Genomic DNA, 27,034 nt, shown 5'->3' with positions numbered 1-27,034 from the left:
TGGGTAGAGTTTATAGACACTGGACACTTGGACACTGGCGACCCATGGGTGGGAAGGGGTGACGTAAAACAGAGAAGGTAGAGAAGAGCAGAAGATCAAGGGGGCAAGGGGGCAATTTTTTTTCATTTGAAGTAGTCTCTGCAGATGCCCCCTTGCCCACATTCCATGGGGGAGGAGTTGGAGAGGCTCAAATGGGTGATATTGATAAGCCACTTTGAGTATTGCAAAGCGCTTTGCAAACATTATCTGATTTGTTCCTCAAAGTGACTATGTAAGGCTAGTAAATGATTACATCCACTTACAGATAAGAAAAAGAGAGGGTTTGGAGAACTTGCCCAAGATCACACTGCCTGAAAGGAGATGGCATGTGAATGTAGATCTCACCCTATTCTGAGTTAATTTCATTCTATTTTGTTTAGCATCAGTTTGGATGAAGATGATACCCTCCTAACACCAGGGTCCTTACTCTGGGGTCTGGGATCTTGATTTTAAAAAATAGATAACTCTATTTGAATAGAATTTATTTCTTTTATAATCCTCTATTTTATTTTATGCATTTTGAAGCATGATTCTAAAAAAGGGGGCCCATAGGTTTCACCAGATTGCCAAGGGGGTTCAAGACATTCATAAAAAAGTTTAAAATCCCTGCTCCAGTAAATCCTACCAGACCCTCTAGGTTCTTCTGCCTCCAAGAGCAAGCACCAATAGGCACCACCGCTCCTTTCAAAGAGTCATAAACTCTGGAAATCACCCAGACCACCCTCTTCTTTTCCTTTTCCAGAGGAGGAAATTGAGACCCAAGAAATGACATGACTTCCCCAACGAGCTGATTTGGGACAAAAATTCACATTTTCTGACATTCAGCCTACTTGTGCTGCCCATTATTTGAGTCAAAAGAACAAAACACACACACACACACACACACACACACACACACAATGGAGTCACTCTTACTTAGGAGAATGTTTAGAAACTATTCTCTTACAATCACCCCACTGTCCACACATACATGCTCCATTTGTCAATACCAACCACAGCTGGCATTAGTTGGTGGCCCAGCCTGCATCCTTTGAGTGTTCTGGAGAAGTGAGGATTGCCAAAGGCCATTGTGTCAAGGCTTTGCCCAATCACTGCCATTTAACTCCTGGCCCCCTCCAGCTTTTCATCTCACTGCTGGTCTTTCTGATTTCAACATACCTGGGCCAGGGAGGCACAGACACCAATAAAAAGGAACAGGACTTGAGGGAAGGATAAAAATCATCAGGAGAGAGGGGAATGAGCCTGGCCAACATGGGACAAGCAGCAATCTGGACAGGTAAGTCAGTACCGAGGTGAGTAGGAGGGTTAAGGGGTTGGAGAGAGAGGAGATTATAATTGCTAATTAAGGGGCTGCCTGCAACCCTTCATGGCTGGTTGTTATTATTGATGGAAGGAAGAACCATCACGAATCAATGCAACAAGTCCTGGGTTTGGATTCAGGAGGACAGCTCTGTGTTCAGGTGTTTCTTCTGTCATTCACTCTCTGTGTCATCTTGAGCAAGTGACAATCCCTTAAAGAGAAATGCTCAAGGTCTCACGGTGCTAAGTAGCACAGCCCAAATCTTCTGACACCAAGTCTGGGGGTCTTTTCACCAGGCCACACCATGGCATGCTACCCTTCATTGATGAACTCCTAAGATTTCTCTGTCTGTCTGTCTGTCTGTATCTGTCTGTCTCTGTCTCTGTCTCTCCCTGTCTCATTCTGTCTTCCTCTGTGTGTCTCTGTCTCTGCCTCTCTTGCTCTGTTTCTGTCTGTCTTTCTGTCTCTCTCTGTCTCTGTCTCCCCATCCCCTACTCATTTTCTCTCATAATGTTTTAGGTTTGATTCTTCTGCTGTTGCTTCAATGCAGTAAGTAGACAATTTCCCTGGACCAAACACTTGATTTCTGTCCCCCCCCTTTCCCTGAGATCTCTAAGCAACACATCAACAATCCAAACGACAGCGACGACGACAACAACGATGACAAAATCAAAGACAATTCCTTTTTGGATTTCTCCAGAAACTCCTTTCTCAAGAGCTCAGTCCACTTTGTCTGCCTATGTGATCTCACTCAATTTCCCAACTGCCCTGGGAGGGGAATGAAGGATGATCCTTTATTATGCAAACAGGAGAACAGAGGCGAAGAGAGGCTGAATGAGTAATTCAAGGTCTGACAGCACATCTGTACCAGATGGCAGTGTTCCTTTATCCAGAAGAGGGAAGAAATGAACTTAGTAGCCAGCTCAGAGACAGAGCCAGAAGGCAACACAAGTAGTTGAACCCTCACTGAGCCCTGACTTCTGCCTGAGGCTCTTTTACAAAGGCTGCTGATGGCTTTGACATTTCATTTCTCCTACTCCAATTCCTTCTCTCCCTACTCTTGTTGTCAAGTCATTTTTCAGTCATGTCTGACTCTGTGATCCTTTTTGGGAGTTTCTTGGCAAAGGTTTTGGAGTAGTTTGCTCTTTCCTTCTCCAACTCATTTGACAGATGAGGAAACTGAGGCAAACAGGGTGAAGTGACTTGCCCAGGGTCACACAGCTAGTAAGTGCCTGAAGCCAGATTTGAAGTCCCTGAGCTGAGTCTTCTTGCCCCCAGGCTTGATTCAAAGCCCAGTGCTTTATGCACCATGGTGCCACCCAGCGGCCAAGCTGCAAATTATCCACTTTGGCCACAAGACTGTTCACATCTTGGGGCAAAAGCAAGAGGATGGTGGAGGCTCTGATAATTAATGGAGGGGTGAGAGGCTCCCTGCTAAATCAGTCAGAGACATTTCAATGCTACCCAATTTATTTCAACGAGAACTTGTTGTTCTATATGTGTCAGGCATGTTGCTAGACAAGGATAGAAAGTCAAAAATGAAAATGGTCCCTGCTCTCACTTTCTTCACTGATTTCACATGATTCTCTTTCCTGTACTCTATGCACAAACTGGCCCAATAGCTATTCCCTGAACTGGACAACTTAACCAATCCCACTGGCCTATGGGAGAACTAGGATAGATAGGGACCCAGGTCTCCCAGCTCCTAGTCGAGTTATCTGCTTTTGTCATAAAACTTATGCCTTAGACTTAGACTATGAGATTCTTGTGGACAGGGGCTGTTTCTTTCTTCCCTGCTGTCCTGTGTTCAGCACACAGTACCCAGTTACTAGGCACATAACAAATGCTTTTAGATCAATGTATTGATTATCACCATTAGATAGCATATGGGTGAAGGATTAGTAATCAATTTGGTTTAAGTGATACCCTTGTCACAGGGCTGCTATATGATGTATCAGTGGCTAGAGCATTGACCCTGGAGTCAAGAGGACCTGAGTTCAAATCTGGCCTCAGATACTTCCTAACTGTATGATCCTGGGCAAATCACTTAATCCTATTTGCTTCAGTTTCCTTATCTGTGAAATGGGCTAGAAAAGAAAATGGCACACCACTCCAATATCTTTGCCAAGAAAACCCCAAATAAGGTCATGAAGAATCCAACACAACTGAATTGACTGAACAACAAGAAGCTACTCCTGTCACTGATTGACTATGTGATCTGGGTCATCACTTAACTTACTGGAAACTGTTTCCTCATCTGTGAAATGGGAATAGTAAACCTATATGACAGGGTTGTTGTGAATAAACAACTTTGTAAAATGTAAACCCATATAGAAATGAAAACTATAGTCTCTCTTGACACTGGATTCCAAGAAAAATCCTAAATGAGACAGCTATGTAGTATAGTACATACACACACACACACACACACACACATATATATACATATATATATATATGTGTGTGTGTGTGTGTGTGAGTCACCTGTCAGGAAGACCTGACCTCAAATTTGACTTCAGACTTTTACTGTGTGGCCATGGAAAAGTCTCTTAACCTCTGTCTGGCTCAGTTTCCTCAGCTGTTAAATGGGATTCATAACAGCATTGACTTCACAGGGTTGTGTAAGGATGAAATGAGATAAAATTTGTAAATCACTTATCACAGCGCCTGCTTAATAAATGCTTGTTTCCTTCCTTCCTAAATAAAGAAATAAATTCTTTTATTAAATGTCTGTAAGTTGTTCATAAACTAGTACTCTGTAAAATACTAATTTGAAAGAAAGAAAGAAATCTAGAAAAAAAAGAAGAAAGCAGAAATCTAAATCCTGGGGCTTCCTCCTTCAAATTCTCATTTCCTTTTTGGACTCTCCCTTTGGTGTTACACGTAACAGCAGCAGTAGCAGCAGTAGCAGCAGTTAACGCTTCTGTGTTGCTTCACAGTTTGCAAAGTACTTTCTTCACCTGTAAAGTGGTAACCCCATTTTAGGAAGGAAACTGAGCCCCAGAGGGATTGAAATGACTTGTCCAGGGTCACACAGCTAGTAGATGCCAGCATCAGGATTTGCACTCAGGTTACCTGATGCCAGGTGTGGCGTGCTCTCCCACTGCACCAAGCTGGCCCACTCAGCCTTATTGACAATTAACAAGATTATCTCCCTTCAGGGTCAGGAATCCCTAGTATATGGTGACTCTGGGGTTCCAGGAGCCAAATGGTCACTTAGGTCAGTCGCAATTTTGCTGATAGATGGCCTCAAGTTGTTTTAGCTCTTAGAGTCCAACTTCCTGCTCTTTTGTTTGTTTGTTTGTTTTTGTGGGGCAATGGGGGTTAAGTGCCTTGCCCAGGGTCACACAGCTAGCAAGTGTTTGAGGCTGGATTTGAACTCAGGTCCTCCTGAATCCAGGGCCGGTGCTTTATCCACTTTACTGCTCTTTTTTTGAAAGTCCTTTTTTCCTCCTGTCTGGATATGGCCACTCTACATTCCTAGACCTTAATTGAATATTTACTCAAACTCTCTGGCTCAGGTTCTTAACTGGGACTGCATCCTGTGAGGCTCTGCATCCTTACCCCCTCACTTTTTCTGTCTTCTGGTCAGAAAAGAAAAAATGGAGAAAAGAGCTAGTTTTTAACTGAGTCTCTCCCAGGGAATCTTGGGAGGGTTTCTGACCTTGATGTCACTCAAAGGCTGGAGGATCATAGATTGAGAGCTGGAAGGAACCTAGGAGATCATCTAGATTGACCCCCTTGTTTTACGAAAGAAGGAAATGAGGGTCAGAAGGGTTATCTGACTTGCCCCAGGTCACATAGGTAGTCAATGACAGAAACAATATTTGAGCCCAGGTCTTCCAACTACACACACCAGCACTCTTCATTGGACCACATTAACATGAAGTCTTGAAGAGGTGAAGATCCTCATCCAATGCCCCAACCCAGTTTGGGGACCCAAAGACCAAGGGCACACCTTTCCCTTCCTCCTTTCCATCCTTCTCCAGGGCAGGGGTTCCCAGGTAGGCTTTCCCTCCCCATCACTTCTATCTGGTCTTCCCTCTGTTCCCATCCCAGGCTCTGCTGCTAAACTGGTCTGCTACTTCACCAACTGGTCTCAATATAGGTCTGGCCCCGCAGCCTTCCTCCCCCAGAATGTGGACCCCTCCCTTTGCACTCACCTTATCTATGCCTTTGCTGACATGAAGGATCACCGGCTTACCACATCTGATCCAAAGGATGTACAGTTTTACAAGGATTTGAACAGTATGAAAATCAGGTGAGCCACAGATGGCAAGGGGAGGGAGGAGGGAGGGGGCCAACATCTCAAAGAACAAGGAAGCCTAGATAGACATCCTTTGATTTGCTACTCCAAGAAAAATGCCTGCTCAATTACATCTACTTCAATACTTCATACATTACCTAATATACCTTGGAGCTTTAGTCTGAATTCTCATTTTACAACTCTCCACCTCCAGGAAGCCTTCCTAGACTACTAGCTCCCCCAGGACTCTGCTTCATTTGGCTTCCTCCTGCTCTCATTACAGAGTTTCTGAAAAAAATCCAGCTTCAGGCCTTAGGCCTTACAGATCACATCAGCTATCTGAGCATTTTCATTTAGAACTAGCCCAGGAAACCTATAATGATAACAATGATGATAATGATAATGATAATAATGGTAATATGATATATAAATAATATAACATAATTTACCAAAATATAATGCTAGAAAAATTTGTAAAGATATTTTGTTTGTGTTTATATATTTGTATAAACACACATATATGTATATATGTGTGTGTATATATACATACATATATATACACATATACATACATATATACATATAGATATAGATATATATGAAATCTCATTTGATCTTTACAACAGTTATGTGAAATAAGTACTATAGCTTTGATTATCTCCATTTTACCAATGTAGTAACTGAGGCTCAGAGGAACTAAATAACTTATCCCTAGACATACATCTAGTGAGTATTAGAGGTGGGTTCTCTTCCTCACTTAAAAGAAAAAATCCCAAACATTTTATTGATGCATTTTTGTCTTACATCAAGGTCATTTCAATAGCTGTCCCCTCTCCTGACTTATGACAAAGAAAACCAATTAACAACAAAATCCGATTTAGAGCCAGTGAGCACGTAACAGTGGGTGTAATATTCTTTCCTACTAGTCTCCCAGCACTCGCTGTGACAGCGGAGGTATATTTCATTATCTGTTTTTCAGGACCTTCGCTGGTTTTTCAATTACTCAGAGTTCAACTTCCTTCTAGTGATCATTTAATTACGTAGCTGTCATTGTGAATATTGTTCTCTTGATTCTACTAATTTTGCTCTGCATCAGTTCATGCTGGATGCTTAATTACCTTCCCGCTCATGACCCACAGTCCAGCCCACTGTGTGTTTTTCTAGCTTTCACTCCAAGTGAAAGAAGGAAACACAAGATACAAAAATATCAGGAGTAAAATGGTAGATACAGAGCCAAATTCTATTTCCCCTAGGCTGTATGGTGCCTGGACATGTGGAGCAGAGCTTCATCAAAAACCCCCAAATTTAGACTCTCCCTATGTCTGGCACCCCCTTGGTGGTATTTGGTTCCCACACAGTCCATTCCTAAGGGTTTTGTTTATTAATAATTAATTAATTTGGAGGTGGGGGGTGCTTAGAAGAAACCAGTCCAAGGCCCTGATTTTACAGACAAGTAAGCTCTGAAGAAGGAAGTGATTAAAGGTCACATAACTAGTAAGGAGCAGAGATGGAATTTAAACCCAGATCTGGCCCAGTAGATTGACTGCTAGGCCTGGAGTCAGGGAGACTCCTCTTTGTGAGTTGAAATCCAGCTTCAGACACTTATTAGCTGTGTGACCCTGGGCAAGTCACTTCACCCTGTTTGCCTCAGTTTCCTCATCTGTAAATGAGCTGGAGAAGGAAATGGCAAACCACTCCAGTATCTTTGCCAAGAAAACCCCAAATGGGGTCACAGAGAGTTGGAAATGACTAAAACAATTGAACAACAATAGACTTCTTCTTCTTTTTTTTTTTTTAGTAAGGCAATTGGGGTTAAGTGACCTGCCCAGGGTCACACAGTTAGTAAGTGTTAAGTGTCTGAGGCCGACCTGAACTCAGGTACTCCTGAATCCAGGGCTGGCGCTCCATCCACTAGCTGCCCCTAACAATAAACTTCTGACACCAAATACACAGTCTGCTAGACCATGTCAGCTTTAAATAAAAATGTCCCTTCTGAGGTTTGAACTTAGGACCTTCAAGTGATGACAATGACCCCATGCCAAATGCACCAAGAAAGCAGAGTCTCCCAGAGTATCCCCATGATAAATTGGAATCTCTCTCCTCATCCCCTACCCCCACAATTACATTTCATTCAATTCAATAAACATTTATTAAGTGCCTACTATCTACTAGGCATTGTGCTAAGGATACAAAAAGAGGCAAAAGACAGTTCCTCACCTTAAGGAGTTTGCAATCTAATAGAGAAGACAACATGCAAACAGATTTATACAAAACAAGCTATATATAAGATAAATAGGAAATAATTAAAAGAGGGAAAGCACTGAAATTAAGAGGGGTTAGGGTAGACATATACCAATTATGTCCTCCCTGAGTCACCTTTTCTCTAGGGTTAATATCACCTCTTCCTCCAACCAAAGTTTGCATGACATGGTTTGAATTCCACTTACCACCCTGGCTGTCCTCATCCCCACAGGCTCTAGTTTATCGGTGCTCTGATGTGTTGATCATAACTAGACATAAAAGCCCAGATTCAATCTTAGTAGGAACCACCTCCTTCCTCCTTCTGGATGCCTGGATATGCCATTCTGAAGTTTTACAAAGCACTTTCCTCACAAAAACCCCCGTGAGGTAGGTTAAGCAGGGATGTAGATAAAAGTCCCTTTTTGAATTGCCAGATCAAACTGTTGATTCACATCAAATCTATAGTCAGGTCTTTTTCATATGAATTCCGGATAAACCAGGTCTCTCCTGTTACTCTTTATGCAATTCTGTTTTTGAAACCAAGAGGACATTACCTTCATCTTTATTTTTTTATTTTAAAAATTCATTTTTTAACATTCATTTTTTGAGTTCCAAATTCTCTCTCCCTCACACCACTCCCCATCTATTGAGAAGGAAAGCAATATGATATTTATTATACATATGAAATCATAATAACTATGTTGCAAAAAAAGAGAAAAGTAAGAAAAATAAAGAAAGTGAAAGAAAATATTCTTCAAATCTGCACTCAGAGTCCATTAGTTTTCTCTCTGGGGGTGGTTAGCATTTTTCATCATGAGTACTTTAAAATCATCATGGATCATTGTATTGATCAGAGGAGCTAAGTCTTTTACAGTTGATCATTGTTACAATATTATTGTTGCTGTGTACAATGTTCTCCTGGTTCTACTCAATTCACCTTGTTTCAGTTAATGTAGGTCTTCCCAGGTTTTTCTGAAACTATCCTGATTGGCATCACCTCAATTTCCAATTCTTTGTCATGACCAAAAGAGCTCCTATAAATATTTTTGTACATATAGGTCCTTTGCCTTTTTACTTGATGTCTTTGGGTTACGGACGTAGTAGTAGCCTTGCTGGGTCAAAGTGGTTTTCAAAATATGGTCTATGGACTCCTGAAATCCTTTCAAGGGGCCCTTGAGGCCAACACTATTTTCATAATAATATTAAGATGAAACTTGCCTTTTAAAATACTACTCCTTTTTCTGAATACATATCAGGATGAGGTTGGATTTTCTTCATTTCCTTCAACTGAAACAACATATTGCAAGAGGCTCAGTGTGAAAGCCAGAAGTAGGATGCAACTATCTTCTGTTAAGTTAGACATCAGAGATTTGCAAAAAGATGAAAAACATAATTCTCATTCCTTTTTTTATTATGGAAAATAGTTATTTTCTTAAAATGTATTTTTATTTATTATATACTTGGAATGGAGCTATTATGGTCATTATAAGATGATATATATGTATATATATTTTTTAAATGTATCAGTTTTCAATTCTAAAATCATATATATTGATAGATATAGCCACCCCCCAAAAAACAAAGGCTCTCTGGGGTCCTCAATACTTTTTTTAAGAGTACAAAGGGGTCTTTAGGCCGTGGGTGGTGGGAGGGTGGAGGGGGTGGGAGGTGGGAATGGAGGTCAACACTTTTGAGAAATACTGCCCTAATCCATTCTATTGCTTCTCTTGTCTTTTCCCAGGAATCCCAACCTGAAAATCCTGTTGGCCATTGGAGGCTGGAATTTTGGCACTAAGAAGTGAGTTGGGGGCCTGTGGGATCCACTGGTGGGGTGAATTGGGTGGGGGAGCCTGATCTGGGGGTTCAGGCAGACAGGAAAAGTCCTACTGAGCTGGGGTAGAAGGGAAGCTGAAGGCAAAACTTTCTTCTAAGCTCCCAGGAGCCCCGCTTAGCACGGATTGGAGCTTAAGAGAAGGGGAAGGCATTGTGGATGGTATAGAAGTTATAAGGAAGGGACAGAGATGATGTGTACCTAACAGTCAGAAAGCAAAGATCCAGCCCTATCACTGGCTTAAGAAGACTGAAGAGCAGCACCAGGATGAAGATAGGGTGTGTTCTCACTGTGGGCTTCAGTAGAAGGGGAGCAGGGCAAAATTAGTCCCTCCTAATCTCTTTAAAAAGGGCTTTCACTTCTGTTATTTCATTTGTTCCTAATAGCAGCCCCACGAGGCAGGCAGGACAGCTAGTGTATTATAATTTCTCAGATAAGGAAACGGAGGCTCATCAAGCTAAAATGGCTTACCCAAGGCCATAGATCATAATTGATACAGCCAGGATCAAAATGAAGAAAAAGGTCTTCTGACTCTAAATGCCACATGTTGTCCTGTTTCTTGCCCACGATGGACAATGGGGCTGAATTCATTCCAAAGTAATCCCAGGAGCCCAGAGGGAAAGAAAAATTGGGAGATAGCAGCAATGCTAGAAACGTATCAAGGAAGCAGAAGGCAGGATATCTCTGAGCTCTCCTCACCCTTCTGTTCTTGAGTCTGAGGACGTGGGTGGCCCCAGTTCCTTCATCTGTAAAAGGAGCAGGTTTTCAGATTCCTTCCAGGTTTAAATCTGTGGTCCAATGACCCCTGTTCCTCTTAGAACTCAAATTCCTTTCCTTTTTAATTCTCCATGCTAGGAGGGGGCAGTCATCTCCCTCTAAGGAAGGGGCAATTTTTCTGAGCTAGCTGAATAGATGCTCAGGATAGGAGGGTTCTCAGGGGATATTGAGAAGACAGGATTTTGGGGACCAGGGGTGCTCCATGTAATGTTAGCAAGATGGGGACATTGAGTGTGGGAGAGAGTAAGAGAGTCTGGCAACTTCTGTCTCTTTCTTCCCTGTCAAGGACAGGGTTGGCCTATCTCTGTCTGTTGTGAAATGTGAGTGGCCCCTCTCCCTGGCTCCCTGAAAGGAGGATTGAGATCCAAGCCCTCTCATTTAATGCCTGTCTGACTTTGGGCAATTCCTTTCCCATCTTTCCCCCCAGTCTGTTTCCTCTTTAGCAAAGTGAGACTAGGTGATCTTTAAAATCTTATAATCCTAGGGGGCAGCTAGGTGGCACAGTGGATAAAGCACTGGCCCTGGATTCAGGAGGACCTGAGTTCAAATCTGGCCTCAGACACTTGACACTTACTAGCTGTGTGACCCTGGGCAAGTCACTTAACCCTCATTGCCCCACCAAAAAAAAAAATCTTATAATCCTAGCGTAAGATTGTAGTAAGAGCACCCAAAGGCCATCTACTCCAACCCTCTCATTTGACAGAGGAAGGAACTGAGGCCCGGGGAGACGAAGTGACTTGCCTAGGGTCACTCAGTACCAATACAGAGTATCTGGACCCATTCCCTCTCCATCTCTGGGGTTCCTCACAGGTTCACAGACATGGTGGCCAGGCCTGAAACCCGCCAGACCTTTATCCAATCAGTCATCAGTTTCCTGCGTCAACACAATTTTGATGGCTTTGACCTTGACTGGGAGTACCCAGGCAGCCGGGATAGTCCTGCTATAGACAAGGAGAGATTCACAGCTCTGGTAGAGGTACAGTGTCTGGGAGTAGGGGTTGGGGGGAGGAGAGAAGGAGGTATTGTCCAGGAACAGCCAGGAGACTAGTGTTCACTTTTCCAGACTATAAGGAGGGTTGAGGGTGTGTGTGTGTGTGGGGGGTATGTGTGTATACATGTGTATGTGTGTATATATATATATGTATGTGATGTGAGTGTGTGTACATGCGTGTGGAAGAAGGCTGGAAATATAGGAAGACAAGTTACAAAAGGCTTTGAATGCCAAACAAATTATTTTCTATCTGATCCAGGAGGTGATAGTAGGCAGGTCACTTAATTTCTTAGTGCTGGGGGCAGCTAGGTGGTGTAGTGGACAAAGCACCAGCCCTGGATTCAGGAGGACCTGAGTTCAAATCCGGCCTCAGACACTTAGCTGTGTGACCCTGGGCAAGTCACTTAACCCCCATTGCCAAACAAACAAACAAAAACAAATTTCTCAGTGCCAGAGGCAGCTCTGGAAGGCTATCATTTGCATGTCCGGTGTTGTTCTACAAAGGGAGAGTGAGTTCCCTGCACCAATGAAATCACAAGTTCTGTGGGAGGAAAAATCAAAGTATGAATCTCCCCTCTTTAGAGAGGGAGAAAAATGGCTGATGGGTTCACAGATGGATGTGGCGGCCATTCCTGTTCCTCACCAGACCTCTGTGTCCCCCTAGAAGGAAGGGGAGGTGAACATTATTATGTCATGTGGATTTTGGCCTGGTTTGGCCCCATGTTGCCTCCCCAGAACCTGCACGACGCCTTCCTCCAGGAGCGTCAGAAACCAGGAAAGAACCGGCTCCTTCTGAGTGCGGCGGTTCCTGCAGGTCGATACCAAGTGGATCGTGGCTATGAGGTCCAGAAAATTGTCCAGTGAGTCTAGGACCCATGTGGTGGAGGGAATCCCTAGTGTGCACTTTGCTCTTAAGGGAACAGAGGCTTAGAAACAGGACTGAGCTGTGCTGGGAGAGGGGAAGGGCAACCATGGGCAGTGGCTTTTGGGAACCCTGAAGGTCATTTGGTCCATCCCCTTGCCCCCAGAAAAGATAGCCCCTTCTTCAGGTCGTCAAACAGCCTGCAGGATGTTCTACCACAGGTTGGCAGATATGGCGGCCATTTCTGGTACTTGTTAGACCTTTGCTTTCTTAGCTGCCTTTGCCCACTGGACAGACTTCAACCTCTCACTTCCCTCCTTCCATGACTTCTGCAGGGCTCTAGATTTCATCAACCTCTTGACCTATGACTTTCATGGAACTTGGGAAAGAACTACTGGTCACAACAGCCCCCTGTACAGGAGGCAGGCCGAGAAGGGAGGAGCAGCTGAAGCCAATATTGTAAGTGCCTGGAGCCTGGGGCGAAGCCTCGGTGTCTCCTGGCCTTGTTTGAGGAGAGGACCAAAGTCAGCCCAGGAGTGACCAAGTAGGATTGATGGGGTTAAGGGCTTCTGGGAGTAAGGCTTTCAGGGGTCTGTGGCTTCCCGTATAATGCCACTCAAGGGCACAGAGGGAGACTTCAGGGAAAGTGGTAACTGGGCTGTAGGTCAGAGCACAATGCCTAAATGATCCCATATTTACTCCAGGTTCTTAATTTGAGAAGACACTATTTCTCTATCTTTAAAAACACACATGGGGCAGCTAGGTGGTACAGTGAATAAAGCCCCAGCCCTGGATTCAGGAGAACCTGAGTTTAAATCCAGTCTCAGACACTTGACAATTACTAGCTGTGAGACCCTGGGCAAGTCACTTAAACCTCATTGTCCTGCCCCCCCCCAAAAGATACCTTGCCCTTAGTACAGTGCATGGCATATAGTAGGTGATTAATAAGTGCTAGTTGACTGACTGAAGAAGGAGAGCTCCTTGTTTGTTAATGGGGGCAGCTAGGTAGCACAGTGGATAAAGCACTGGCCCTGTATTCAGGAGAACCTGAGTTCAAATCTGGCCTCAGTCAGGCACTTGACATTTACTAGCTGTGTGACCCTGGGTAAGTCACTTAACCTTCATTGCCCTGAAAACACACACACACACACACACACACACACACACACACATGTTTTTACTTGTTTTGATTTTTACTTTTTTAAATTGTTTTTCCCTCTCTTCTGGGTTAGTAGCCCTTGAAATCTATATCTGTCTGTCTGTCTATGCCATTGTGCCGCCAAGGATTCAAAATCTTTCCTCAGACTCCCCAAATCAGAATTCTTTCCACTATACCAATCTGGAGACTGAACAAGAGCTCTGAGAGTTTACTGCCTTTCCTCTGCCATCTTGGTTCCTAAACAAGAGCTCAGATGGATCAGGGCATTTAAAAGAGGCTGGAATGGGGCACTGGTAAAGGATTGTCTAAAGAGTTGCCTCATCAGCCTCATGGGAGTCGAACAAAGCTTAGTTTGGGAACTCCTTGTTTCTCCTCTTCCCATGCTCTAACTCCCCCTATTCTGCTTCCTAGGATTTTGCCGTGAACTATTGGCTGGAGAAGGGGGCCCCAGCAAGCAAAGTGATCTTGGGCATGCCCACCTATGGACGGAGTTTTACCCTTTCTTCCCCTTCGGACACAGGGGTAGGGGCCCTAGCTTCTGGGGCTGGGACTCCTGGCCCTTTCACAAAAGAGGGAGGCCTGTTGGCTTTCTATGAGGTAGGTTAACCAACACTCCAAAGGTTGAGAGGTAGGTTTGGGGTTGAGAGTCAGTACAAATGAGAATGGATTCTTCTTCACCCCAAGATCCTGTATGAGGGTGCTAGCATGTTGAACACTAGACAAATGGTGCCCATTGTTGTCTTTTTTGTTTGTTTGTGTGTTTTGTGTGTTGTTGTTTTTTTTGGTGAGGCAATTGGGGTTAAGTGACTTGCCCAGGGTCACACAGCTAGTAAGTGTTAAGTGTCTGAGGCTGGATTTGAACTCAGGTCCTCCTGAATCCAGGGCCGGTGCTCTATCCACTGTGCCACCTAGCTGCCCTCCATTCTTGTCTTTATACCACATTGCTTTATTTTGAGGCTCAAATCTGCTCCCAGCTGAAGCCAGAAATGGTTTTAGTTACATTTAGGGTTGTGGGACCTTTATTGTCCCAATTCCATTCTATTTAGAAACTTCCTATGCCACTCGAGAACTCTCCTAGGCTCTTCAGGATGATCCAAACTAGGGTTCTATTCTAGACACTCTCCCAACACTAATATCTGGAATGAATTTTCCACTTAAAGTGTGAGGGTGAAGGGAGAAGGGAATGAGGCAAAGAATTCCACCCCACCTTCCATTCTCCTTGCTTACCTACCCCCATACATGCCTGTCACTTGTTCCTCCAGGTGTGCTCCTTGAAGAATGCTACTTTCCACCAGATAGAAGAGCAAAAGGTACCTTATGCCATCCAAGGAAACCAATGGATAGGCTTTGATAATGTGGAAAGCCTCAAAACCAAGGTGAGCTTCCTATAAGATCTTCTACATTTATAAATGTCAATCATCAAATGATTTGTGAATATTAATGATACACCACTAATAACAACTGTTTGCTTACTCTTATATTTACTGGTTTGAAAAAAAAACCCACATAATTCCACATAATCTTTAAGCCAAGAATCTTAGTGCATTCTAAATAATATATATGCATTTCAAACAGAATAGTTATGAACTATAAACTTTCTCTTTCTCAAATTGCATTTTCTGAAGGAAGCAGCTAATGGGAGCTGGGATTTAGTCAAGGGTTTTAAACTTGCTACACATATCCTTTGGGACAACCATCAGCCATTGTTGGCTCGTCTTGTCCCACAATAATACCTATACAAAGGGGGCTCCCCTGTAAAATATATTTGTATCAGGAATGAGGGGAGTGATATAGTTTCCTCTTCTACAAAATGAGTGGGTTGGAATAAATCTGTGCTGGGTGAAAGATGAAACGACTGAGGAAAACAGAGGTTCTATCTTCTGAGTATTTCAATTTATTAAGTATATCAATTATATCAATTTATTAAATATATCAATTATATCAATGCATGTCAATTGCTCAATGAACTGAGACCAGACCTCCTCAGCTAAGGCCTGGACCTCAAATGCAAGGAAAGACAGACTTTTATATATATTCAAAAAAATTAATCAAATACAGTCAATCAATTAAAAGGAAACAATATAACATTAAGTAATCTGATTTCTAATTGGAGAAAAGATTAGGGACTTTCCAAGTTGGGAGGGAGAGAATGAATAGGTGTTTCAGAATTCAGAAAAAGTGTCCCACTCCTTCTAAGTGTTTATAAATAATCAAAGGAATGTGGAAACAATAACTGATTGATGAGTGTGGGTGCAGCTTTCAGAAAAGACATTTGAATTGCTTGAGATGTACAATTGTGAGAAAACTTGCATCAGTCTTTGGATCTGACTGGGTTTCTGGTCATCATAACCTGGCACCTTAGTTGAAGGTTTCTAAGCATCAGAGAGAGGTAGTCCAGTTTCCCAGTCATGCAGGACTAGGTTCAAACAATGCAATAAGGTTTTCGCCCAAGTTTTCTCACAATTTTAGCTAGACTTATAAATTAAACAGAAAGGGAACTGAGCTAGCTCCGGAACTGAATCACAAAATGGAGTCAGTGTGGTTCACTCAAATCCCACAATTAACCACTTGCTATTCTAATTCCCTTAATTCCTTCATATCTATTAGAGGCACCTTTGTCTTGGGTTTGAAGGGCTAATTTTGGAGGCTGGAGAGGTCATTGATCTCTCATAGTCTTTCCCCAACATTTATCAGCAAATGCTCTCTAAATAGATGATTATGTGGTAACCATTACCACCAAGCAATTAAAAAATGAAAGCATAGCCCAATGAATAATTTACATATCCAAGTGAAATTTATTAAAGCCTCTAACAGAGGTAGCTTTAGTTCTAAGATAACAGAGTAGAGGACTGTAATGTGACTGCTTCCAATGTTATTCCTGAGTATCTGAGGAATCTTCCTATATTATCAACCCTCCCATTTATGGAGGGCAGGCAGCTGTGAATCTTCTTTCAGCTTGGTGATTCAGCAGCTTATCAGTAAATGTTCTATTTAAACTCCCCCCCCCATTCCCCAAGGTTTGGGGAGTGCTGATTGTTCAAGGTAAAGGCAGCAGAGCTCATGAATAGTCTTTCTGAACTCACGATTGGTCTTCCTGGAAACTTCCTTGGCACACATTCAACACCTTCAGTAGCCTTAGACACAGGCAATTTTTATCTGTATGGGAGGCTTGTGCTAGGCAATTTTCGCCAATTATCCAAAGATGACCTAAGGGGTTGAGTGGGAGGAAGTGGAGCAGAGCCTAGCACAATAAAGCTTTTCACAGAAGTTAGGAAAGGGAGAAAAGTAGTTCTGACATTCTTAAAAGAAAACTATTAACACAGTACACTATACATAATCCATGTGTTTTTTTTCTCCTTAGCAAGAGATTTTCCCCAAATAGAGGTTTCACTGGCAGTTTTAGAATATAGTAAATAAATAAATGGATCCAAACCCCCATAGGGAATTCTTCCATCCCTTAGACTTAGTTCCACAACAAGAAATTAATAATCAATCACATCCCAGATTGGGAAGTGGGCTATGGCAGTTACAAAAGGCATTGGTTAAGAACAGCTATAAATACTCTTCCAGTCCTAACATTCTATCAATCTGTCAACTACAGAAATGATCAGAGCCTTGTAGTGGCTAGAAACTCAAGGTCTGCAGAGTTATTAAATAGTACCACAGAATCTAGGAATGCCAAAGTTGGAAGAAACCTCATAGATCATCTAGTGCAGGGGTTCTTAACCAGGGGTCCAAGAATTTGTTTTTATCAAATATTTTGATATTTGAATTTCAATAGAATTGATTTCCTTTGTAATCCTATGCATTTTATTTTGTATCCTGAGATGAGTTTTATAGTTTTAACCAGACTGCTGAAGGTCTCCGTAACTCCCCCAAAAGTTTAAATCCCTTAGTCTGGTCCAATCCTCTCATTTTAGAGGTAAAAAACCAGAAGCAATGAGAGGTGAAGTTTATCAGACCACACAGCTAATAAATGTAGCTTTTCTCACAAGTTGCCTAGCTCTTGAAAGAAAGGCTGATTTCTGTATGGTGAAACTATGGCTTTGAAGGGGTCTCCTCCACCGAGGCCTTTGTGCATCTCATCCCATGGCCACAGGACCTTTGACACACCTGTCTCTAATCTTTCCCTCTCTTCCCCATACTAGGTTGGATATCTGAAACAAAAGGGACTAGGTGGGGCCATGGTCTGGGCCATAGACATGGATGACTTCAAGGGCACCTTCTGCAACCAGGGCCCGTACCCACTCATCCAGACACTGAAGAGGGAATTGGGTGAGTGAAAGTCCTAGGACACAAGGCCTCCCCTGAACCTCCTTTATCCCTTTGCAGAACTGCCTTTGTCTTAACACTGATTCTCCAGACCTCATCTATCCCAACTAATCCTGATTGAGAAACTTGTTGAAATTCACTTTTATAAAAGCTCCACTCGCTTCCTCCCCTCTCTGCCTTCTTTATATCAATAGTGACTGTCCTATTTCATCTTATTTTATCTTCCATGGGAACCTGTGCAGTGATTTCATCCCAGAAGGTCTTGAAAGTTGTTACAAAGGGGCAGCTAGGTGGCACAGTGGATAAAGCACCGGCCCTGGATTCAGGAGTGCCTGAGTTCAAATCTGGTCTCAGACACTTGACACTTACTAGCTGTGTCAGCCTGGGCAAGTCACTTAACCCTCATTGCCCCACAAAAAAAGAAAGAAAGAAAGAGATAATATTTGTCAAGTGCCTGACACAGAGTAGGTGCTATATAAAGGTTTAATCCTTTCCCCTAAAGCCTCAGTTGTGTTGTAAAATATTAAGATTTAATATTGTAACAACATCTTTGGTCTGGTGTTCTTAACTTTTCTTGACTCCCTAGGATCATATACCAGTCATTCAGTCAACAAGCATTTATTTAAACTTTTCAACAACTCTCTGATACATCCTCTCTCTTCTGACACTGCCACCCCTCATCACCTCACACCTGCATTATTGCAATAGCCTGTGGGTGGGGCTACCTTCCCACTACAGTCCATTCCCAATCTAATGCTCCATTTAGCCCCCAAAGTAATTTTCCTAAAGTTCAGATTTGACCATCACACACACACACACACACACACACACACACACACACACACACACAAAAAAAAAACTCCAGTGGCTCCCTATTGTCTCCAGGATCAAATACAAAATCCTCTGTTTGGCAAAGCCCTCCATAACCTGCCCCCCTCCTACCTTTCCAGTCTTCTTATATCTTACTCCCTGCCATGCACCCTTCAATCCAGTGACACTGGTCTCCTGGCTGTTCCACAAACAAGACACTCCATCTCTTGGCTTTGGACATTTTCTTGGCTGTCGCACACACCGCAGTGTTCTCCCTCCTTATCTCACCCTCCTGGTTTCTCTGGCTTCTTTCAAGTCTCAACTAAATTTTACTTCTCATAGAAAAACTTTCCTAACCCCTCTTAATTCTAGTGCCTTTCTCCTCTTAATTCCTTCCTGTTCATCTTGCATATAGCATATGCATACATAATTGTTTGCTTGGGACTTTCTTTTGCCTCTTTTTGTTTCCCCAATGTTTAGCGCAGTGCTTGGCACATTGTTGTTGTTGTTCAGTGGAGTTTTGTTGGCAGAGATCCTGGAGTGCTTTGCCAATTCCTTCTCCAGCTCATTTTAAAGATGAGGAAACTCAGGCAAACAGGGTGAAGTGACTTGCCCAGGGTCACACAGCTAGTAAGTTTTTGAAGCAAGATTTGAACCCAGGAAGATGAATCTTCCTGACTCCAGGCCCAGCAGTCTATCCATTGTACCACCTATTTTCCCTTCCTTCTTTTAGTCTTTTCAAAGTTAAAAAAAAAATCTTATTCCTTGATATAGTCTGTCAAAAGAGTAAAGGACACCCACTTTTGGTTAACAAAGGACACCCCCACCATATAATCAGTGGTTTGGATCTCTAAAAGGAGCTGACTACTCTGTTTTCATTTGAAATATAAACATACTCTATCTTGATATAGTAGCAGCTAGGTGGCACCATAGTGCATAGAGTGCTGGGCTTATCTTCAGGAAGACTCATCTTCCTGGGTTCAAACACTTACTTGCTGTGTGAGCCTGGGCAAATCACTTCACCCTGTTTGCCTCAGTTTCCCTATCTATAAAATGAGCTGGAGATGGAAATGGCAAACCATTCCAGTACCTTTGCCAAGAAAACTCCAAATGGGGTCACGGAGAGTTGGGCATGACTACTTGACAGAACAATATGTAATAGATGCTTTTTATTGTGAACATATAGTTTGATTCTATTCAAATGACTAAGTGTTAAAATTACAAATATAGCATATATTGTGATAGTAGCATATCTATTGCCTATAGCAGTATATATGTATGCATATATGCATATTTGTATATACATAAATCTGTAACACTAATCGAAAACAAAAAATCTGGTTATATATGTATATATAATACTAATCTAAAACATATGTCTGGTTATATATGTGTATATAACACTAATCTAAAATATATCTGGCTATATATGTTTTATATATATATATATATATATAGCAATAATCTAAAACATACATCTGGTTTTAGATGTTATATATGTTTTAGATTAGTGTGATATATTCATGTATATACAAATATGCATATATGCATACATGTGTATACTACTATAGACAATAGATATGCTACTATAATAATATATACTATATTTATAATTTTAGCACTTAAGTAATTTGAATATATTAAATATTGTATATATATTAAATATTTAATATATATATTTATATATGTTTTATTTTAATTTAATTTAATTTTTTCAGTTTCCCACATTTTATTGCAACACTCTGAGTGACCACAGGGAACGTACCATGGAGACTGGTGTCTCAAATAGGGGGGAAGAATAGTTATATTTATAGTGAGAAAAAAGTGGGTTATCTCCTCATTATCCTGGTCTCTTCCTTGTGGGAGGTTCATGGGAGGTCCTATCCCAATTTGGACCTCCTGGGGTCTTAAGACAACCTCCAAGGTGGGTACCTTTTTCCCTGGAGGTGTGTTTTTGGGGCTTACACATCATAAGGTGAACCTAAGGACACATTTGGTCTTTTCTGTACATGACCATAAAGACATGCTTAAACTTGTCAGACTCTATATGTTTTAGATTAATGCTTATACTTACTCCATTGCTAAAATAGACTTTGAAGTGGTCACAAACTACTCAAAAGCTCTATAATCAGATAAGATTGATCACTAAAACTATTGCTGAAATCCAAGGCCTCCAATCCCATGTTCATGTATACCACCATAAAAGAATTTTTGGTACAATGGAGTTTGTAGCAGAGAACAAGGGGGATAGTTCTAATGCCCCCCCCCCAAAAAAAGGAGAACGTGCTGCTTTAAGACCAAGAGGCTGTGACTCACGGTAGTGTCTCCCATCTCAAGGACAGAAAGACTATCCATTAATTCCATACAGCTGTCCTTGCTGAGTACCTTTCTAGAGGGAATAGGGAAAGACATGGCTGGAAATGGGAGATCTAGTGTCCTATAGCAGCTAGCATCCCCTGCTATTCTGAGGACCTTCACCTGCTACTACAATATGCCTCATTGACCATGAATGTGTTCTTGAAGAAGGGATTTGATGGTTGTACATTCTGGTCTACAAAACTGTAATGACTGATGCACAAATTGTTGCCATGGATGACCATGATCTCCTTTGACATCATGGCAGCTTGTAAGGGAATATAGATGCAACAGTGGTTCCTGGTGCCAACTATCTTAGTGGTTCTGACATTGTTCTCTTATGACATAATCTAAAGTTGGGGAAGATGACTAATGATTGAAGGTGCTATACTGGGGAATTATTTGTTAAATGGCCCTTTCTTTAACTCCCTGTGGCTTCCCAATACTCTCATGCTTCAAGGGAAGAGCTATCTGATTGATATAACTTAGAGTCCCAAGGTAAGAAAGATACCATTGCCTTGTCTGGGATGAGGCCAATGCTACATTGTCAAGTGAGAGATATACATCAAGACCTAGGAAGAGAGCACTTGAGACAGAATAAGTCACTGTTCTTTTGGAAGGAACCTAATCAAATCAGCTCCATGTTGGGTTGGCAGAACACGGCAGCATTTCTATGGCAAGCAAGCACCTGAGAACTCTTTTTTCCTTGTTATTGAATGAGATTGCCCAACAGCCTAAGAGACTACTATGGAATAGATCATGTTCTAAGCTCTAGGATTTCTTGAATAACTGACTATAGGTCATGCTTGGTGGTCTTGCTCATCAATATTGACCTGACAGTCCACATGATAAATCAAGAGTCCTTTCTGATTCATGGCTGGCCAGTGCCTGATGGTTCTCAGGTTAGTAGAATGCCATTCACAGTGCCTATTCCATGCCTATGCCTGAGAGTCTGAGCCCTGATTTATAGGGCTCATTAACCAAGACCCTGAGAAAGATGCATGTGTGATTAAATAGTGCTCCATAATGTGTGAGATATCAATCCCCTAGAGAGTCTCATCAAATCATAATAAGTGCTCTTGAAATAATGCCAGATATTTGGTGAGGAATTAGAAATTGTTGAACTTGCTGACCTTTCCAATCATCCATTTGCAATCTGCACAAAAATTAGAGATGAGGATGTAGTTGTAATACATGATACTATTTATTGGGTTGAACAAAGAACAGGAAAAACCTTTTCATATGAGTTATAGCTATTTTGGAGCAAACAATATATAGAGTCAAGACATTCATCCATTTTTTTTCTTTATTTAGAATTTTTCCCAAATTACATGTAAATATAAATCTTGACATCAATTTTTTTTTTTAGTGAGGCAATTGGGGTTAAGTGACTTGCCCAGGGTCACACAGCTAGTAAGTGTTAAGTGTCTGAGGCTGGATTTGAACTCAGGTACTCCTGACTCCAGGGCCAGTGCTCTATCCACTGCGCCACCTAGCCGCCCCGACATCAATTTTTTAAAAACTTTGTGTTCCAAATTCTCTTCCTCTCCTTCCCCCCCCAACCCCCGCCAAGAACTCAAGCAATTCAATATAACCTATACATGAAAAGTCATGTAAAACATTTCCACATTAGCCAAGTTGTGAAAGAAAACAGACAAAATCAAAACTTCAGATAAAGGAACTAACAAAAAAATATGCTTCAATCTGTATTCAGACACCATCAGTTCTCTCTCTGTAGATGGACTGAATTTTTCATAAGACCTTCAGAGTTGTCATTGCTGAAAATAACTAAGCCATTCACAGCAGATCATCTTGCACTATTGCTGTTATTTTGTATCCAGTACGTTGCATCAGCTCATGTAGGTCTTTCTGGGTTTTTCTGATAGCATCCTGCTCATCATTTTTTAAAATATTAAACTACATTTATATAGTGCTTTAAAGAGAGATTTCCTTACAATAAACCCATGAGGTTGATTCTTGCAACAACAGTAATAGATAACATTTATATAGTACCTTATACCCGACTAAGAATTTTCTTCACAGTAGCCCAGCAAAGTACCATACATTTTATCATCATCATCATCATCAATCAAGCCTCATCTTCATCAATTAATCCTCATCATCATCAATTGATCCTCATCAATCCATTCTCATCTTCATCCAATCATCATCAATCCATCAATCAATCTTCTTCATCATCATCATCTTATATTACTCTTGCGTCTGCTTCAATATTTTTTTCACAGTTACTATTGTTAACTGTTTCCCTCCATCCTATTCCCTCCTCTATGATATTTACTCTATTTTCTATCTTCTTTCACCCTATCCCTCCTCAAAAGTGTTTTGATTCTGACTCCCCAATCTTCCCTCTCTTCTTTCACCCCTCCCTCCTTATCCCCTTCCCCTCCTATCCTCCTGTGGGGTTATATAGATTACTCCACCCAATCGAGTGTGTATGTTATTCCCTCCTTGAGACAACTCTGATAAGATTAAGGTCTTTGAACCAATTCTGATGAGTGTAAGGCTCATTCACTGCCCAATTTAGATAGATTACTCCACTCAATTGAGTGGACATACATCTTTTTTTTTTTTTTTTTTTGGTGGGCAATGAGGGTTAAGTGACTTGCCCAGGATCACACGGCTAGTAAATGTCAAGTTTCTGAGGTCATATTTGAACTCAAGTCCTCCTGAATCCAGGGTCAGTGCTTTATCCACTGTACTACCTAGCTGCCATTCATACTTTTTTTTTTTTTTTGTGGGGCAATGGGGGTTAAGTGACATGCCCAGGTCATATTTGAACTCAGGTACTCCTGAATCCAGGGCCGGTGCTTTATCCACTGCGCCACCTAGCCGCCCCCATTCATCCATTTTTAAAATAGATATGACCAAAGAGATCAGACTCCTCCTACTGGTCAGTTTATTTAAGTTCCAATTGCCCTTAAATTGGGTCACCTTTGCTCCCAACTACCTCAACCTTATAAGCTTTCTGGCTATTTGGGATACTGAGTGACTGGAAGGACAAGTTGATTGGAGATTGGGAGTTTGCTTACATCCGTTGCATAGATTTCTATAGCCCAACCAATAAAATCTGTTACATATTCAAAGCAGTGTCTCAACTCTATCCATTTTATTTTTCTTCAGCATTTACTCTACTAAAGTAATAAGCAGAGATCTCTATATTTATAGAGAACAAACTAGAAGAATGTATCCTATTTCTGATTTGTTGTTGTTCAATTGTTTCAGTAATGGCTGACTCTTTGTGATCCCATTTATTTTTTTTGTTTTGGGGTTTTTTTTTTGGCAAAGATACTGGAGTGGTTTGCCATTTCCTTCTCCAGCTCATTTGACAGATGAGGAAACTGAGACAGAGTTAAGTGATTTGCCCAACGTCATATGGACTAGATTTGAACTCAAGAAGTGGAGTCTTCCTGATTCCAGGCCTGGCATTCTGTGCCACCTAGCTGCCCCTAAAGGGAGCAGATGCAAAATGAGATTGTGGAATTAATGAATTTAGTTTGAATTTAGTATGTGCTTTATACAAAATGGGGGAATTCAGAAGCACACCAACAATGTCTTTGGTCTAGTGTTCTTAACTTTGTAGAATCAAGGACAATCTCAAGACTGGTGGGCTTATTTGTACTTCATATCAAAATGGGCTGTATTTCTTTTAGAAAATAAAGCAGGGATTTGATAGGAGAAATGTCCCTTTGTTAACCAGACAAATATCATGAATTAAATCAAGGAAGGTAACCCTTTTTTCCCACCTTGAACTTAACAAAAAGAAGGAAGCTTTTAGCTTTTCAGGAAGATAGATCATCTCCAAGGGTGTTACTCTAGCATTAACATCACTATTTTTCTCTTTTTGTTAGATCAAAACCCTTAAACCTAAACATGCCTTGTTTTATCTTGTGGTGTTTTGTCTTTTGTTTCATAAACTGCAAGTAGGCATTTTTTGTATCGGGGAGAATTCCATTTATCAAGGGGAAACTTTACTGTGTGTCTCTCCAAACAAGAATTCCTGCATATTAATAAAATGTCTTTGACAGACTTTTAGCTAAAAACACAGGGTGCCCAGTTTTTCTTCCACAAGGTAAAGGGGATCAGAAGTACCAGCAATAGAAAAACAATTCAAGGACCACAAACCTAGATCAGGTCACTGTCTGTTCAAGCTAGCTGCTTGTTCTCAGTGACGGAGGCACCCCACCCTTCTCTGGCTGTTCTTATCTCTAGCATGTTCTCTTTGGGTGATATCAGCACCCCTATTTGAAGACATTGAAGATGATTGTTCCTCTGTCCCCACAGGCATCTCATCTTCAAGCAAGAGCCCCACTACAACCCAGCCCACTCCAAGAGGAAATGCCTTCTGTGAGAACAAAAGTAACGGGTTTTACCCCAATCCTGAGGACCACACCACCTTCTACAACTGTGCAGAGAATCAGACATTCAGACTCTCGTGCCCTGAGGGACTGATCTTTAGGGATTCCTGCAAGTGCACTTGGCCTTAAGTTCAGAAGCTCCCTCTGCCAACCTTGGAGAGTCGTTCTTGGTCCTCATTGCAACCAACCAGCCTGCTCCCTCTCCTAAGATGCTGCTCTGTCCCAGCTCAGAGCCCTTGCATGAGTAGGGATTCAGGTGTTCGTGGCTGTATTACATACTCTCGATTTCGTTTTTTCCTTATTAGCCCCAGATTTGTGCTTTGGGCTCCCAAGGAGCCTCCGACAATTGTAGTCCCCTTTTCTCTTATGGGAAAACCATAAAGCTAAGACTGTCCCTACACGTTTCTTTAATCTCTCACTGAGGATCTCAGAGCTTCAATCAGACTTCAATTTAACCTTACTAGTAAGTAAGTATTAGCAGAGACCATAGGGGTAACTAGGATAGAGTAAATGGCCCTTTCCCCCAGGTGCCACCAAATCAGTACCACAGGCATAGGGAGCAAGGTGACAGAACCACACACAGATGGGTGATGGTGTGTGTCTGGGCACATCTTCCACTGAGCCTTGACACCATTTCCCCACTGCTCACCAGGTCCTGGGGAAGTTGGAGGCAGGCATCTCCTTTATTTGCAGGCCTTGTACCTAAGCTGAGGCCAGGAGGAAGGGAGCTGGGGTAGGGTATGGAGAGGGAAGAAGTGATAGTTCCCAATTTGTAAGCCCCTCCATAGGTTATGTGAGGACTCAGTCCTTAAGAACAGTGGTATTCCTGCAGTTGTCATGGGTCAGAGCAGGAAGGGGCAATGGGATGATTTGGGGAGACTGCTGCCATAAATTCCCATTCCTTTGGGTTTATGGGTCCCAGAACCTTTTCTCAGAGGGATAATAGCAGGGTTGGATAATAGAGTTAGGATTGCACATGGTTCACCAATAATGTGCTCTCTTTGACCAGCCCTTTCTCACACACACACACACACACACACACACACACACACACACACACACACACACACACAGTGGAAGTAAGATCCCTGGGGCATACATGCATCAGCTTGGTCAGGGCTCGGTCAGTGAATGAACCCAAAGCCTTCACATCATCCTGGACGATCTGGTTCTTTGGCATCTCCCCCACCATCAGCATATACTTGATGCAGACAGGGAGAGTTGTGATGGAGGGAAGGAGCAGGTGGGAGGGGAAGGGTGCCAGAACTCCCCCATTTCCCCCACATCATCTAGGGCCCCCTAGACCTCTCCAGTTTCTCTGGCTTCTTCTTCCTCTCCTCCCACTCATTTCTCAACCCTTTGCAATTTGGCTTCTGACTTCATAATTTAACTGAAACTCTCCAAAGTTACCAATCATCTAATTGCCAAATGCAAAGGCCTTTCCTCAATCCTCCTCCTTCTCGATCTCTCTGTGGCTTTTGACCCTGTTCACCCCCTTCTCCTCCTTGATGCTCTCTACCCTAGAGACGGCTGGTGGCCAGTGGAGAGAGCACTGGGCCTGGAGTCAGGAAGACCTCCATTTAAATCTGGGCTTGGTACTTGCTAGCTGGGCAAGTTCCTTCAACGCTGGCTATCTCAGTTTCCTCCCCTGTAAACTAGGAATAATAATAGCACCTCCCTCATAGAGTTGTTATGAGAATCAAATGGCCTATGCAGCCTCCGGCACTCCAGGCCCCAATTACCAACTGCCTGTTGGATATTAATGCATTCATTTA

At 42.2% G+C, this 27,034-nt stretch overlaps 1 protein-coding gene across 6 annotated transcripts; it reads left to right on the top strand.

Annotated features, from left to right (window-relative positions):
• The first annotated feature begins 1,178 nt into the window (after window positions 1–1,178).
• CHIT1 (chitinase 1) lies at window positions 1,179–27,034 on the top strand. 6 transcript variants are annotated; one of them, XM_043999972.1, is made up of 11 exons: window positions 1,214–1,315; window positions 1,859–1,888; window positions 5,399–5,600; window positions 9,568–9,624; window positions 11,245–11,410; window positions 12,185–12,285; window positions 12,623–12,746; window positions 13,858–14,043; window positions 14,709–14,822; window positions 17,595–17,721; window positions 25,186–27,034. In XM_043999972.1, exons 1-11 carry the CDS (start codon window positions 1,276–1,278, stop codon window positions 25,386–25,388), a joined length of 1,350 nt encoding a protein of 449 aa, XP_043855907.1. In that variant the 5' UTR covers window positions 1,214–1,275; the 3' UTR covers window positions 25,389–27,034. The 6 variants fall into 6 exon arrangements, with proteins under 6 accessions (XP_043855908.1, XP_043855907.1, XP_043855906.1 ...); XM_043999971.1 differs by having other exon boundaries at window positions 12,161–12,285; XM_043999974.1 differs by having other exon boundaries at window positions 1,277–1,315; window positions 5,448–5,600; window positions 12,161–12,285.

The sequence above is a fragment of the Dromiciops gliroides genome, chromosome 4 (assembly GCF_019393635.1).
Source record: "Dromiciops gliroides isolate mDroGli1 chromosome 4, mDroGli1.pri, whole genome shotgun sequence".
NCBI classification, from domain to species: domain Eukaryota; kingdom Metazoa; phylum Chordata; class Mammalia; order Microbiotheria; family Microbiotheriidae; genus Dromiciops; species Dromiciops gliroides.
This window is presented reverse-complemented; position numbering and strand designations above follow the sequence as displayed.